The sequence below is a fragment of the Sarcophilus harrisii genome, chromosome 4 (genome assembly GCF_902635505.1).
Source record: "Sarcophilus harrisii chromosome 4, mSarHar1.11, whole genome shotgun sequence".
Lineage (NCBI taxonomy): Eukaryota > Metazoa > Chordata > Mammalia > Dasyuromorphia > Dasyuridae > Sarcophilus > Sarcophilus harrisii.
Genome location: NC_045429.1, coordinates 95,800,709 through 95,818,020, shown reverse-complemented (window position 1 = coordinate 95,818,020; position 17,312 = coordinate 95,800,709). Strand labels below are relative to the sequence as shown.

The 17,312-nt window shown below is 35.5% G+C and overlaps 1 protein-coding gene across 10 annotated transcripts in view; it reads right to left on the bottom strand.

The window, feature by feature from the left end:
• Positions 1-17,312, bottom strand: part of PPP1R12B (protein phosphatase 1 regulatory subunit 12B) — a 233,711-nt gene that overhangs the window by 48,279 nt on the left and 168,120 nt on the right. The window contains exon 1 of one of the 10 annotated variants that reach the window (XM_023501876.2): positions 591-1,309. The exons of the other annotated variants lie outside the window; for them this stretch is intronic. Coding sequence (XP_023357644.1) covers positions 591-692 — 102 coding nt within the window. The 5' untranslated portion in view covers positions 693-1,309. Of the gene's footprint in view, positions 1-590; positions 1,310-17,312 lie in introns of those variants that run through there. 10 annotated transcript variants of the gene reach the window in all.

Sequence of the window (17,312 nt, the reverse complement as noted above, 5' to 3'; positions counted from 1 at the left end):
TCTTTAGACTGTACTTTCCCAAGTTGCTTTGCGTCTGCCCAAGGGGCTACTCTTCTACTTTTAAAGATTATGTTCTAAAGTCTGGTTCCTGCTAGTTTGGGGAGCAAAGTTTGAGTCCCACAGCTCACCACCAACCCTCCTCCCCCAAATTGTAATTTCATAATCCGAAAAAGTTCAGCTTACTTTCCATTTGGAGACTTCCCTGGGAACACATATCATTTTCCACATAATACACAATTGTTCAACAAAACTAAGACATTTTTAAATTTCTCATGATATAATGACAAGGGATCAACAAACCTACTGCCAAACAAATCACAAAAAAGTACAAGACATCATGTGAATTTTGACGTGGCTAAAATGTGCTTTTCCTCAGGGATTTATTAAATATTTTGAAACAAAACTTCTTGCAAAGAAGCTAATAGGACTTTATTTACAAAGTCAACCAGTTTTTGGTTTTTTTCCTATTGACCCCACGTGCCCTGTAAATTCTAATTTCTGGAGCAAAAACAAGCACAAACAGGCACACACATCTACACTCCACCTCCAACACAAATCATGAAGGTACATTAAATCAAAAGACTGCTTACTCGGAGAGTCTTGGCAATTGGGGAGGGTGATGCCGGGGGAGAGTCAGATTGAGATTTCCTACTCCGAGTGAACTCTTTGCTTCGGGTATATAAGGAAGACATAGTTCCTCAGGATTTGGAGAGATACCCCACCTTTGCAATCTTCACTCCAGGCTGGGAAAATGGTCCTGTCGGCTGTCCTTTCAAAACCCCTCCTTCTGAGTGGGTGCAAAAAGCCTTCTGATAGAACTAAAAAAAGGATGCAAACCGCCTGGTAATTATAGTCTTGAGCTCTGAACCAGTCCCCGGCAAGACAGAGTCTGTAAGCTGTGCTCCATCAATGCTTCCAATTCAGCTCTGACCACGGGTGACCAGGAATGACAGGTACTTTTATGGGGCCGGATCCTGTGCTGAAACACCTCCCCTATGCCCACGGTGGTTCCTTGATCTCCCACACAAGGTTAGTCTTAATGAGGCTTTGGGATGCTCTCTCTTTAATAGAGCCTGACCCCAGGCTCCCAATGAGCCTGGATGAAAGCCCTGTGGAACAGCCTCCGTCCTTGCCGAAGAGAAGTCTGGGGAACAGCTTTTGTCGTTTTATCCAGAGGGAAGAGAAATCGGGGAACGCTTCCCTCAGTCTGATTCCCTTGGACTCCAAAAGTACACGGGCTGCTGTGACAAGCTCAGGCTGGGCAATTTGAAGAACTCAAAAAAAGTACAAATAAGGAGCCAAGATTTTACCCAAAAAAAAAAAAAAAAAAAAAAAAAAAAAAAAAAAGCAGCCCTGAGGAAGTGAAGTTTTCCTAAGTCCTTCCAGTCAGAGCTGCTTTTACATATAAACACACACACATCTTTTCCCCTCCCTCTTGCTATTTTCTGACATTCCAAATCCCTATTCGCTTAGTGAGGAATGCTGGAGTGGGGCCAAGGGCAAAGATTCACTTTCAACTTAAGATTCGGGTTGCCACTTGTAGGAGGAACAGAAAGCACTCTAACTTTTAGGATCTGTTTATTTATTTATTTATTTATTTATTTGAGGGGGAAGGGGGGACAAATCCACAGCCAAACCCCACCTCACTAGGGTACTTGGTCAGGGGTTAAATGTCAGGCGTGGGTCTCGAGTTCTAGTTTTTCTAAACACTTCTCTTCAGAACAAAGGGATTTTAAGCTAATGGAGCTTTTCCCTCATGTTAAAACACAACACACAGAGGCATCCAGCCAAAGAGCCTTCTGCACCCCACAAGCGCCCCCAGAAAGGGGGCTGGTCTGCAAGTCGGGGGTTTCCTGGCTGCCCCCTTGAGTGAGAAGTTGGTTTTGTCTGCCAGGAGGCGGTGACCAGGAAGGAGGATGGGGATCAGAGAGCCCCAGGAAAGCAGCCCTCGGCCTGGAAGGATGCTGGAGGAGGTTTAAAGAGACATTTCCCAGAGCTGGTTTTGTGCCTTCTGTTGTCATCACACCTCCACTAAAGAGCTCCTGTGTCACTGTCTCAGAAAACATCTGAAACGTCATTCACTTTTGATTGGATTCCTGGAACCTGGGTACTATCTTCTGTTTTTCCACATAATTTTTTTTCACGTTCAAAATTTCTCATCATTCTTTTCCCCTACAACAGACCCATCATTTCTTTCTTTCTTTTTTTTTTGACCTTTTTGGTGGAATCAAATTGGAGGACCAGATGCTTTTTGAGGTCCCTCAATCCAAAATTTCTAGAATAACTTGGAAGATGTAGGCTCAAAAAAAAAAAAAAAATAAGGTGGCTTAATCTGGCATTAGATTATCTCTAGACTGAAATTTCCTGGGAAGACTTGTGACCTGGGTTGGTTTCTAACTAGGAAGACATGTTAGCTTCGTTGGCAACACTTGCAGCATTAGAACAAGGAATTCAAAATGAGCCTGGAGTGAAACCATCAAGTCTCAGCTGCTCTTGTGATTCTGGTTAATGGGTGCTAAATTACAATATTTAATTACATAACTATCATCAACTAATATAATTCAAGTCTCTGCTAATTACTGCTTTTCATCAAAAAACTGCATATTTGTAAGGTTAGGGAATAAATACAGAGCGCCATGACTTTACAGAGAAGAGCCATGACATGAATAACTCAAACTAACCTTTGGGATAAAATTATAGGAATATTAGCTGTGTGACTCTGGACAACTCACTTAATTCTGTCCCAATTTCTCATCTGTAAGTGAGATGAGGAAGAAAATGGCAAATCACTCCAGTATCTCTGCCAAGAAAATCCCATATGGGGGTCACAAAGAGTGGGACACAACTCAAATGATTCAACAACAAAAAGCCACTTTGCCTAATTGGTGTAGAATTAGGGATATATTTTTCAATTTGGCAAATCCAGATGGAGAACAGAAATTTAACAGTTTACTAAATTACTTAAAGGAAAGCAAGAGCAATCTTGATAAGTAACACATTTCCTGTCAAGGTGTGTTTTTTTTTTTTTTTTTAATAACCAATTCATTTTATGGAGGGGGGTGATTTAGACAAAAATGTCAATCTTTTGTTACCCTTGATTTGTCTTTTAGCCTCTATCCTCTCCTATTATATCTCCAGTCTCTGAAAAAATGATGCCTTAGAAAAATAACTTTGGTATTAAAGCATGGAATATAAAAGCAAATTTGAATTCATGAGCTGTCTCAAGGCCTCCAAGAACATTTTGGGAAATCAAGTGGCTAATAGGAACATGGAAGAGGTGTGGGAGCATAAACAAATTCTCTGAATATGTGACTCTAATACTTTTTTATTCAATCTTTCATAATGTTTTCATTAGAGACTTAGTTTACATCTACCATTCCCTTGCAGCCTTTGTTATAACTACACTTCTTATATTCCATTATTAAGGAAGACAAAGTTGTTTGCAAACATTTACCATAAACAGAAAATTTTATTAATAGTAATCAATGGAACTCTAGGCTTGAGTTTTTCAAGTAGCATAGCATATTTAATAATTCACCTTTGGGAGTAAAATAAATGTCCTTATGTATGTACTCGCTGGCCAAGCACAAATGATTAAGTACTTGGCAAATGGGTAGGTAAACACTTATAATTTGATTCAATTCAGCAAATATTTATTAAAAGTATACTATTTATAAAGCTAAACAGCTGTAGGCTAGGTTTCTACCCAAATACAATTAGCAGAGAAATAGTTATATGGCAGGATTCTTTAGAAATGTGACAATTCTGTGTTGCCAGAAGTATCTTCTACACTAAGTAACAAAGCCTGAGAAAGCACAGACCTGAGGGAGAAGATTTTTACATCTGTATACTTGGAACAATTAGCTTTACAGTCACTTGTTGAGCAAATGATTTATTTCAGATAAGCAGCATAGAAGGTTTGTCCCATATGGTTTACTCCTCTTGGGGGAGGGAGACTGGGAAAAATGTTTGTAAACTTTTTGGATTCATTTATGAGCACTGAACTAAAGTAGTAGGCTGGTCCTTTAACTCTAGCATTCAAGACAAATGCAAATGAACCATCGAACTGTACATATACAATAGTTCTCACTTTACATAAGTGGACCATTCCACAGACCTCTCTGAAAGTGATTTCTGTATAAAAGCAGATGCATAAAAGCCCACTGCAGACACAGACAGAAGAGGACAGGTTACATGTGCAGAGGACAGACAAGTGGTACCTGAGCACAGGCAGATGGAAAGGGAGTGGGACACAGAGCAGGGCAAGGATCTATTCTCTCAGCACTAGAGATTTCAAGCCAAGCTGCAGCATCCATTCTTCTGTGTTCACTTGGAAAGTTTTGGTTTTGGGTTTTAAAAATTTTTTTATTTCTTGGTAAGAGGGACAGGATAAGAGGCTGCAGAGGAGTAGGAGCGAAGAGTGAGCGAGCAGAGTACTGAAAAGTCAACGTAGATTTCTTTTGGAATGCAGATCTTTCAGAATGTTATTTAAAGTCAAATATGATAATACAAAATTTACATAAAGTAAGAACTAGCTATAATTTAGTTCCTTGTTCATTATATAAAGTATAAAATAAATGCAAAGGGCAGGCAAATTGGAAACTTGAAGCAGTGCACCTAAGACTGATTTTAACATTATTAACAAAAAAGGCTAGTGCCTAGGTGCTCTAGGGATCATGCAGTATGGGAATGAATAAGGTACTCTTTCAGTTCCAGGCACCTCTGCTTCATGTATAATGATATTCCATTAAGACCCAAACTCATGATGGCTGTGGTTCTGAAAATCTATGCTAGTGGAATCTAAATTCTAGGAGATTCTGAATGCTGGAATGACTCTGAATACAGGTCTAGTGACAGATTACATTTGCTTTTTGAAGATGAAGCTAGTTGAATGCAAAAAGCTTATCACCAGTATGCTAACTACTATAGAATCAATTCCATAGTTTTTAATTGATATAAAATTTGCTTAGTCTCAAGGAGTTTCATTTGTGCTTCACGTGACAGTACTTCTCTACTTTGTAGACGAGGAACAATTTTTACACAATCAATAAACCTTCCTGCTACTCTATGTATGAGATTCCTTGTCCAGTCATTGGTCACTACCAATGAGTGGACTGGAGGAATCAAATCATATAAATATTGATAATTTCACTACAATTTAAAGGAAGAGTTAAAAGTTGCAGCTAAATGAAAGGATATTCATGAGTTCTCTAAAGAGAGACAAATAAAATATATATATTTTTAAAGGCATACAAGAGCAGTAAGAAAGACTTTATGGAACATTTAATAATCATCTTGTATCAGTGTTCAAGATCATTTCCAAAAAACAGGGGAGAAAGAAAAAAGAAAAAAAACACTATGAATACAATGGATTTTTGTTATGCGAGATAAAGTAATAGAGAAATTGTACAAAGAATACTATACAACATCCCATAATAAATTCGATAAACTTTAATAGTGAATGACTTAAAAGAGTGTGCAAGATATGTCAGAAGAATATGTCTTATAGAAATGACCAGCAGGATGAATACAGAGAGGACTGGAGAGACTTAGATGCTAAGTGAAATGAGCAGAACCAGGAGATCATTATACACTTCAACAACGATACTGTAAGAGAATGTATTCTGATGGAAGTGGATTTCTTCAACAAAGAGAAGATCTAACTCAGTTTCAATTGATCAAGGATGGACAGAAGCAGCTACACCCAAAGAAAGAACACTGGGAAATGAAATGTAAACTGTTTGCATTTTTGTTTTTCTTCCCGGGTTATTTTTACCTTTTGAATCGAATTCTTCCTGTGCAACAAGAGAACTGTTCGGTTCTGCACCCATATATTGTATCTAGGATATACTATGACATATTCAACATGTATTGGACTGCTTGCCATCTAGAGGAGGGAGTGGAGGGAGGCAGGGGAAAAGTCGGAACAGAAGTGAGTACAAGAGATAATGTGTAAAAAATTACCCAGGTATGAGCTCTGTCAATAAAAAGTTATAATTATGGGGAAAAAAGAATATGTCTTATAAAATATGGCATGAGATTGATAAAAACAAGAGGCTAAGAGCTTGTAGGGCAAATATTTATAAGCCTTGTATTTATAAATTATGAACACTTTCTTTAAAGAAGAGATCTGGAAAAATCTAAAAGTGGTAAATACCAAATTACATTACAAAAAGAGAAACTCTTATTGATAAGGCAGAGTTAATCACAAACCACGTATTCATGGAAAGCAAAACACTAATTTTTGTGATAGCAAACATTAAGATCAATACCAAATTAAAATAAAAATGAGATATTAATAGCTGCCATTGACATAGAATTTAATATATTTTCTAATATGATCCTCACTACAATCCTGTGAAATACTACATCTATTATCCCTACTCTACAGATGAGGAAATGAAAGCTTTAGGTCCAATAATTTGTCCCTTAATAATAATTGCTGAAGTTTGCCTTCAAATTCAGATCTCTCCAAGTCCAGTACTCTTATCACTATACCACTTTGTAAATAAATGGCATAGAATTAAATTGATTATGTATACTTATATTGTATTTAATTTATACTTTGACATATTTAACATGTATTGGTTAACATCTAGGGGAGGGGAAAAATTGGAACAAAAGGTTTGGCAACTGTCAATGCTGTAAAATTACCCATGCATATAACTTGTAAATAAAAAGCTATAATTAAAAAATAAAAGAATTAAATTGATTCCAAACTAACCTATTTATAACTGTTGTTCAATTTTAATGGAAAGAAAAATAACAAAATAATAGAAACTGACTACCGGAATTATACAGAACAAAGCTTGGCCCCTCCAAAAAGATATTAGTAGAGATAGGGATCATGGGCATGGAACAATGCAGATAATGTCAAGCTTTTTTTTCTGATGGATTGGTTAGTTTTACAGAATTATTCTTTTTCTCTCACTTATTCTTTATTAGGGATGGCTCTCTGAGAAGAGAAGCACTGGAAAATGTAAGAAATGTAGAAACAATATATATAAATAAAATATTTTTAAAATAAAATGAAAAAAGATATTGTGAAAAATAGGAAAGGAGAAAAACTAACATTATCTCAGATCAATTATCTTTCCTAAGCTTATCCAATGTGTATCTAATACCACAAAAATCACAGACCAACCAAAACACTAGCAATACAAGAAAAATACTGCTATAAAAATCTTTGAGGTCTCAAGATACTAGCTAACTTTAAAATTTGAATTTACATTTATAAGTATTTGTCTTTCCCTTCCATTGTCCCCTTTAAATCAATGATCAAAAAATTGACAAATAAAGCCCTCATACAAATATGCAGAGTCCAGCAAAACAAATTCTCACATTAGCCATTGTCCAAAAGTATGTCTCTTTCTGCATTTTAAGTCCATCACCTTTTGGCAGGAGGTGAATGGTTCATTTTTGGTTCTCAGAACTTGTATCATTGCATGGATCAGAGTTCTAGTCTTTCAAATGCAAAATGTTCTCATTTTATAACAGTTCTAGTTCTGCTCCTTCTGCTCTGCACTAGACTGGGGAAGGGGGAAGGGAATAAACATTTATATGGCATCTTAGATGCCAGGTACATACTAAGTGCTTATAAAGATCTCATTTGATCTTCACAGTGATCCTATGAAGGAGGTACTGTTACTACCTCTCTCTTAGAGGTGATGTGTCTCACCCAGGGTTATCCGGCTTGAATGTTGTAGTTCTTTCTGATACCTGATCCAGTGTTCTCTCCTCTATGACCCAATTATCTCTGAAACTGCCTATTTCATACTTTTTTATGGCACAACAATATTCCAGGACATTCCCATGCATTATTTAACTATTACCTAATAGGAAGAGACTCCCTTAATTTCCATTTTAGACTATTACAAAAAAAAGCTGTCTTAAATATTTTTGTTTGTATAGGTCCTTTTCATCTTTCTTTGATCTTTAAGAGACTAAACATTCAGCCAGGATTTTACTGTACAAATAGCAAAGATAATGTCTTTTTTTATTTTAAAAGTTCTTTTTTCATTTAAAGTTTTGAGTTCCACATTCTATACCTCCCTTCTTTCCTCTGTTCTTCCTTTCCTGAATCAGATATAGGTTATACATATACAATTATGTAAAACATTTACATAATACGACCAAAGAAAACATTTTATAACTACAGTAGTGACAATTACTTGTGATGGTAGATACTGTGAAAAATGCTTTTATGAGAAGTCATTTATGAGAACCTAAACCTTACATACTGGTAGACCAAAAAAATGATGATTTTTGCTTTCCTGTAGGTATGATAAATGGATATCTTTTTTACCTATTAGTTGAACAGGCTTGGTGATAGGCTGGGCTTGATCCATCTAACTGATGTGAGTCAACAGTACTGGCAAATGTCACTCATTCAGAAGCAAAATTAAGATTTGCAACCCATAGGTGAACTTAGAAAAGGCAGCAACATTATTGATTGTCCATTTAGAAAAATTTATAGTAATCTCATGGTTTGGTGGATAAGTAATACTCACAAACCATACAAAATGGATTTTCATGATTAACACAATCACCGAAAGCATCACAAATCTCGGATTGTTACAGTTTCCCACAATTACATTCAGGTAATCCAAGTGCATACTGTAAATTTTTTGACCAATCTGTATTATGATTGGAGTTTCTAAAAATATCACTTTAGAGCTCAAACTAGATGAACAGGTACAGCCTGAATCATCTCAGGGTACTGCAACTGTCAGAAGTCCAAATTAGAACTAATATTCCCCCCCGGAAAGGAATGTTTGGAATTTCAGGCCGATTATTTTTCCAAATCAACAGCTAGGCCTTCCAAACAAAGTGGCAATTCATAATTAGCAAAGATCATTGTCATGTGAAGGGGATAGAAATAGTTTTGAGGACCTACTTCAGAATGTCCAAGAATGATTACATTTACCAAAAACCAGAAACTAAACCTTACTCCACAACAGTATATTGTGTTACCATACTTGCCAATCTGTATAATATTTCTCTGCTGAAAATAAGACAGGAATATATAGCATTATAGAAATATATATGGAATGTCAATCAATAGGCTTAAAAAAACCCCATCCAATAAAGATTAAGTATTAGATGAATAACAGCTGAGAGAAGTTTGGGATAAGACAAAGTATAGGCAAAGCAACAGACTTATTATGAAGATAAGTACTAGTTTATTTGCTCAGGGAGTTAATTTGATTCTTTTTTTAAAAAGTGAACAGGGATTAAGTAAACCATAATTGGGTAGGGAGGGCTAGACAAATATGTTTATGTACATAAACAAATAAATGCTATTTATAATTCTCACTACACTGTGATTTTAGTGCTTATACACTTATTTTCTCTAAAATGCACATGCATACAAAAAATTTTATTAGGTATTCTTAAATTATACTTTTTATCTGAGAGCAACTTTCCTATTCCAGGTAGAGCTTATCTATAAACACCTTCCAAAACCACATACTGTAGCAAAAACAAGAGCTGCACAATAGAATAAAATTTTGGTACAAAAACAAAACTATATGCTTTTGGTCAAGAGAAATAAAGAGAAACAGAAGAGAAATTTTTTAGCATTTATGAAAGCACATTTGAGTCTGTTTAAGATATAATTGTCAGTAAATGTTTAAGTTAACACCCCTAAACAAGTAATGGCCCAAGAAAACATGAAATTTTAGTATTAATAAACTCCATCATGACAGCAGTTTTCCTAAAATTTTTCAACCCTTCTAACACCTATGGCTCCTCCTTCCCCATGCTCTCATATGAGATGCTTGCTTCATATTTCACTGAAAAATTTGAGGCCATTTGCCAAGAGCTCCTTCTTCCCTCCTCCTCGTCTCACAACACTCAAATGCTCTCTGTGCTGATCTCCTCCTTCATCTTTTTCTGATACAAAGAGGTGATCCTTCTTGCCAAAGAAAATCCCTCTATATGCACAAGATCCCATTTTGCTTGATCAATTCCAGCAGAATGCTCCATTCATCATGCTCATTTTACTAATCTTCAGTCTCTCCCCATGTCCTGGCTGCTTCCCTGCTACCCACAAATACTCCCATGTCACTCACATCCTCAAGAAATCCTCATTCCATCCTCACTAGTTACCATCTTCTATCTATCCATCCTCTCTTTCATAGCTACACTCCTTGAGAGGCCATCTACAATCAGTTTCTTCACTTCCTTTCCTCTTTTCCCCTTATTAATCCTTTGGAGTCTGGCTTCTGACCCCGTCATTCAACCGAATCTAATCTCTCCAAATTTGTCAATGTCCTTTTCTCAATCATCCTTTATAACTTCTCTGCAGCCTGTGATAATAATGATTACCCATTTCTCCTTGATATCCTCCCTGCCAGGTTCTCTTCCTAGCTATCTAAGTGCTTTTTAAGCAATATCTTTTGCTGGATTTTCTTCCCAATTGTACTTGTTAAGCCTGGTGTCCATCAGGGATCTATCCTGGGCTCTCTGTTCTTCTCCCTCTTTATTACTTCACTTGGTGATCTCATAAGCTCCAATGGGTTCACTCTACAGATGACTTGTGGATCTTTTTGTCCAACTTACCTTTCTCCTGAATCAGTCTCATGTTTTCAATTGGCCCAGGTCTTGATATCTCACGGACATTTTAAACTCAACATGGTCCAAACTTTTCCTACAACCCTCCCTTCCAAATTTCCCCTTTTGTATCAAAGTACTACCATTCAACCAGTTACCCAGGCTTACAATCTAGGTTTCATCTTCAACTCCCCAGTCTCTCACCTCTCTTTCCAAAATCTAATCTGTTGCGAAATCTTTTGATTTCTACCATTCTAAATATGATATTTGCTCTTAAACATTAATTAAACAAATATTTATCAATACAACAGACATTTATTAAATGCCTATTAGGTGCCAAGCACTGTGGTAAGCACCTACTAAAATGAGTACTTCTTAATAAATGCTTGTGTAATGAATACCCTATCATTGCAAGGAATAGCCAAATTGCTTATTTATTTGAAATTAAGTGACTTTAGAAAACTTTGAGGAAAGAACATGAATATATTCAGAATGAAATGGATAAGTAAGGCAATAATTTAATTGAGATAAAAACATATCTTTAAAACAAACTTCAATTATCTGGATAATAAATTCATAAACTATTTCTTTGAAATAGTCAAATAATTGTAACCATTTTACTTTGCAAATATAGATCACACTGAAACAGAGTATCACACTCTCCAAACATCCTTTAAGAACACCTGTGCTTGTTTTCAAGATTCTGTTTGTATTGACACAGGATTACCTAATCTAGAATTTTTGCTATTTTGCCTAGCATGTTTTTCAATAAAATTATTCTTTTTTTTTTTTCTTTGAGGAAAAAAAGTGCCTACTATATAGAATGCAATATGCTAGGCAATGAGGGAAATATAAAGATATATATGGCATGGTCTGTGTCCTCAAGGGATTTCCAATTTCATAGGAACAACAGAACACTCCCTCCCTTTCTTCCTTCCTCCCTCTCTTTCTCCCTTCTTTCCTTCCTTCCTTCCTTCCTTCCCCTTCTTCCTTCCTTCCTTCCTTCCTTCCTTCCTTCCTTCCTTCCTTCCTTCCTCCCTCCTTCCTTTTTTTTTTTTTTTAAACAAAAGTGATTTAAGTGATAGTAGAAAAACCCTAGAAATAATACAATTGAGTTCCAGTAAAACATCTGGCAAAGTATCTCATGATAGCCTTGGGGAAGAGATGGGAATATATAGGTTTTATAGTGAGTGCATTTGGAACTATATAAATAAAAAGTATTGATTGATGGAATGTCTCCCTGGAGGGAGATCTCTAATAATATATTTTATGTTCTCTCATCAGCATTATTAAGTTTATAAAATTTCTTTAGTGTATCCTAAGTGTACTCTATTGTACTGGGCACAGGGCAGGGTGAAGGAAGGGAAGTTAGAGGAAGGAAGATTTTGGCTCAATATAAAGAATGTTTTTATGATTCAGTGTCCAAAAATGGAATGGGCTGCCTCAGAGGTCAGTGAGCTCATTACCAGAGATGACCAGAGAAAGGCTGAATTAGCACTTGTCAGGGATGTTGTCAAGGATACTGATTCATGCTACAAGAATGGTCTGTGATGTTCCTCTGAAATTCAGGATTCTATTAACTTTATTTGAATAATCTTAAAAATCAGTTTATCAGTAACTAAGTTTCTCCTTTTGGAGCTGGGAATATAAAAGAGAGCAGCTTATCTTCAAGCATAGCTCTTAACTTTTCAGCTATATGAAGTGTCTACTATTTATAAAGCAATGAGTACCAAGGTATTGTGTGGAACACAAAGCTGTACAAGATGGGGTAACTGCCTTCGATGAACTTATAATCTAATAGCAGTTTACAATCTAGTGAGGATTTACCAATTGTTCACATCCCCTAGCCTGTCATGAGAAATTAATAATTCCTGGTTCATTTCCGTGTACTTCTTCCCTGCCCCCTACTCCATGTATATTCCATCACATAAAAACATTTTGATGGGCCGGTTGTAATAGGTTAAATAAAAAAAGATTTTCCACTATTTGCCCTTTGCCCTTAATTTCTACATCATAATATTTTATTTTTACTTTGCATGAATCTTGAGATTCCCTTTTTTGGGGGGGAATTTAAAGATGGCACTTTAAAGGTGGTTTTCAGAGACCAGAAATTGTACATTTCCATTTGGTAATAATTCCAATGCAGATTCTAATTTGTGTTAAGAGATTCGCAGGAAATCAGACACAAAATGAATCTCTTCCTCCCATTCCTCTATTTGGTTACTTCTTTGAACTGAATCCTTCCAAGCCAAATAGCTAATAATATAAGTAAATAAGGAATAGTTAGAAATCACGTGACTCTTTCAAACTAACAGAGTACCTCTGACATGCTTTTTGTTAACAAGCACTAAAAAGTGAAAATAGAAACAATATACACAATCCATAAAAAATATGTACATCCATATACTGGAATGGAAGGGAAAGAATAATAACCCCATCAAAAGGTTAATAACAGATAGGTGGGGCAAGACTTTTCTAAAAAATGCCTGTAGGCATTTTCCAAAATCTAAACTCTCAGTAAACTTTTATCAGCCTATAAAATATTCTTACGCTTTTAAAGCATGTTTATAGAACTTTGGTCCCAAAAGCCAATACCACAGTACAGTTTAGATTCCAGTTTATAAGTTATATTCTATGTAAAAAAAATACATATTCTTTACAAAAAGGCTATGGAAAGAATTTTGAATCAGAGTAAATTTGGGAGCCCTAGGAATTGCTATAAGAAATGGCATTAATTAAAAATGGAGTTCTAAGAGGTTTGGCAATTGTTAATGCTGTAAAGTTACCCATGCATATATCCTGTAAATAAAAGGCTATTTAAAAAAAAAAAAAAAAAAAGGAATATTACTGTTCTGTAAGAAATGACCAACAGGATGATTTCAGAAAGGCCTGGAGAGACTAACACGAACTGATGCTGAGTGAAATGAGCAGGACCAGGAGATCATTATATACTTCAACAACAATACTAGATGATGACCAGTTCTGATGGACCAGGCCATCCTCAGCAACGAGATCAACCAAATCATTTCCAATGGAGCAGGAATGAACTGAACCAGCTACGCCCAGAGAAAGAACTCTGGGTGATGACTAAAAACCATTACAATGAATTCCCAATCCCTATATTTTATGCACACCTGCATTTTTGATTTCCTTCACAAGCTAATTGTACAATATTTCAGAGTCTGATTCTTTTTGTACAGCAAAATAACGTTTTGGTCATGTATACTTATTGTGTATCTAATTTATATTTTAATGTATTTAACATCTACTGGTCATCCTGCCATCTAGGGGAGGGGGTGGGGGGTAAGAGGTGAAAAATTGGAACAACTGTAAGAAATGACCAACAGGATAATTTCAGAAAGGCCTGGAGAGACTTACACGAACTGATGCTGAGTGAAATGAGCAGGACCAGGAGATCATTATATACTTCAACAACAATACTATATGATGACCAGTTCTGATGGATCAGGCCATCCTCAGCAACGAGATCAACCAAATCATTTCTAATGGAAGTAATGAACTGAACCAGCTACGCCCAGAGAAAGAACTCTGGGTGATGACTAAAAACCATTACAATGAATTCCCAATCCCTATATTTATGCACACCTGCATTTTTGATTTCCTTCACAAGCTAATTGTACAATATTTCAGAGTCTGATTCTTTTTGTACAGCAAAATAACGTTTTGGTCATGTATACTTATTGTGTATCTAATTTATATTTTAATGTATTTAACATCTACTGGTCATCCTGCCATTTAGGGGAGGGGGTGGGGGGGGTAAGAGGTGAAAAATTGGAACAAGAGGTTTGGCAATTGTTAATGCTGTAAAGTTACCCATGCATATATCCTGTAAATAAAAGGCTATTAAATAAAAAAAAAAAAAAGAAAAAAAAGAAAATTGGAACAAGAGGTTTGGCAATTGTTAATGCTGTAAAGTTACCCATGCATATATCCTGTAAATAAAAGGCTATAAAAAAAAAAAAGAAAATTTTAAATGAGATAATTTTTGTAAGCCACTTCATGAGCATTAAAGTGCTTTATAAATCTCAAAAAAAAAAAAAATGGAGTTCTTTGAACTCTAGTTAAAAGAGCAACAAGTAGGAGAGTAGAGGTTGGTTCATCCCATTTCCTCCCTCCAAAATAAAGAGGACAATTATCTACTTATTATTAGAAGAAAAACAAAAAAATCAGTCAGGAAGCTAATATGTGGAAAGAGGACAACAGAGGCAAAAGGAGCATTCTGAATTTCTGATTAGCCTGGAAGCAGTTAAAAGAGATCCATTATTCAAAATATATTCAAATGGATTTAAGATGTAACTGGCATGATTGTTCCCTTCAATGACAGAGATTCCAGTTCTCAATGCCGTCCATCCTATGTGACTCATCCAGATTCCTGTAGAAATCTGCTACAGTGGGTCCATCGTATTGGGCTGGGCAACTTCCTCAATTTCTCACGATGCTATAAAGATGCTAGTAGAATAAAGGCACTAGAATAAAGTAGTAGAATAGTAGAATAAAGTTATATTTTACTCTTGCTATGTAATCACCTTATTTCCTTCCTATCATACTTTGATGGCATCTTTACTATGATTCATCTTTGGAGTGTCCCATTTGTTACTAAGGTCTGCTCAATGTACCATGTTTGTCTCTAGTGTACAGAGAGTAGTAGTCATTTTCAATTTTTGAGAGAATACAATATTTTTTCAGTAGCATTTTTTGGTGTGTGAGGCAATTGGAGTTAAGTGATTTGCCCAGGATCATAATTAGGAAATATTAAGTGTTTGTGGCTGAATTTGAACTCAGGTCTTCTTCAGTATCATTTTTAAAAGACAGAGGGTCCAGTTTATAAGAGAATTTGAAGTCTATTAAGAGAGGCTTGCAATTTCCCAAGGTTAACCCAGGCTGTTTTTTCTCTATTTAATTCTGGGCATAATTTGTTGTGTAAGTAAGATTTTAGGGAAAGACTTGCCTACTTTCCAAGAGTCCAGGTATATAAGTAAGTAAATGTTTTGAAAGACAAACCTTCAGATTTTTCTAACACACTATGTCAAGAGATATTTTTTTGGTCTGTGATTTTCTTTCTTTGTTTTGGCTCCTCCTGGTTTATGTATCAGTGCCATGTTTGTGTCATAAAAGGAATTTGTTAGTATGCTTCTTTATCTATTTTCCCCAATACTTTACATAGTATTGGAATTAATTGTTTTTTAAAAGTTTGATAGAATTCACTTGTGAATCTATCTGGTCCTGAAGATTGTTTCTTACGGAGTTCATTAATGACTAGTTCAATTTCTTTTTCTAAAATGGGAATATTTAAATAATTTATTTCTTTTTCTGTTAAATTGGGCAATTTATATTTTTGTAAATATTCATCCATTTCAGTTAAATTGTCAGACTTGCTGCCATACACTTGGACAAAATACCTCCAATAATACCAATAATTAATTGCATTAATTTCTTTTTCATTGGTGGTTAAGTTCTCCCTTTTCATTTTTTATGCTTATGATTTGTTTTTTTCTTTTCTTTTTCTGATCAAATTAACCAAAGGCCTATCTATTTTGTTGGTTTTTTCATAAAAACCAACTTAAGTTTCACTTATTAGTTCAATAATTTTCTTAGTTTCTATTTTGTAAATCTCTCCTTTGAGTTTCAGAATTTCTAATTTGTACTTATTTATTTTTTAAAATTCTATATTTATTTTATTTTTTTTAAAGTAATTATAACTTTTTATTGAACCCATGCCTGGGTAATTTCTTTTTTTACAGCATTATCCCTTGCACTGACTTCTGTTCTGACTTTTCCCCTCCCTCCCTCCACCCCCTCCCCCAGATGGCTAGCAGTCCTATATATCTTAAATATGTCATAGTATATCCTAGATACAATATATGTGTGCAGAACTGAACAGTTCTCTTGTTGCACAGGAAGAGTTGGATTCAGAAGGTAAAAATAACCCCAGAAGAAAAACAAAAATGCAAACAGTTTACATTCATTTCCCAGTGTCCTTTCTTTGGGTGTAGCTACTTCTGTCCCGTATTGATCAATTGAAACTGAGTTAGATCTTCTCTTTGTTGAAGAAATTCACTTCCATCAGAATACATCCTCATACAGTATCATTGTTGCCATGTATAATGATCTGCTCATTTCACTCAGCATCAGTTCATGTAAGTCTCTCCAGTCCTCTCTGTATTCATCCTGCTGGTCATTTCTTACAGAACAATAATATTCCATAACATTCATATACTACAATTTACCCAACCTGATGGGCATCCATTTATTTTCCAGTTTCTAGCCACTACAAACAGGGCTGCCACAAACATTTTGGCACATGTGGGTCCCTTTCCCTTCTTAATATCTCCTTGGAGTATAAGCCCAGTAGTAGAACTGCTGGATCAAAGGGTATGCACAGTTTGATAACTTTTTGGGCATAATTCCAGATTGCTCTTCAGAATGGTTGGATTCATTCACAACTCCACCAACAATGCATCAGTCCCAGTTTTCCCGCATCCCCTCCAACATCTAATTTGTATTTAATTGGGGAGTTTTAATTTATTTTTTTCCTAGCTTTTTAAGTTGCATGCCTAATTTATTGATCTCCTCTTTCTCTATTTTATTCATTTGCTGTTTAGAAACATAAAATTTCCCTTAAGAACTGCTTTGGCTGCATCCCATAGATTTTGATATGTTGTCTCATTATTGTCATTCTGTCAAGAGTTATTCTTTATCTATTTGTTTTTTTTCCCAATGTGGGTAGTAAAACTGTG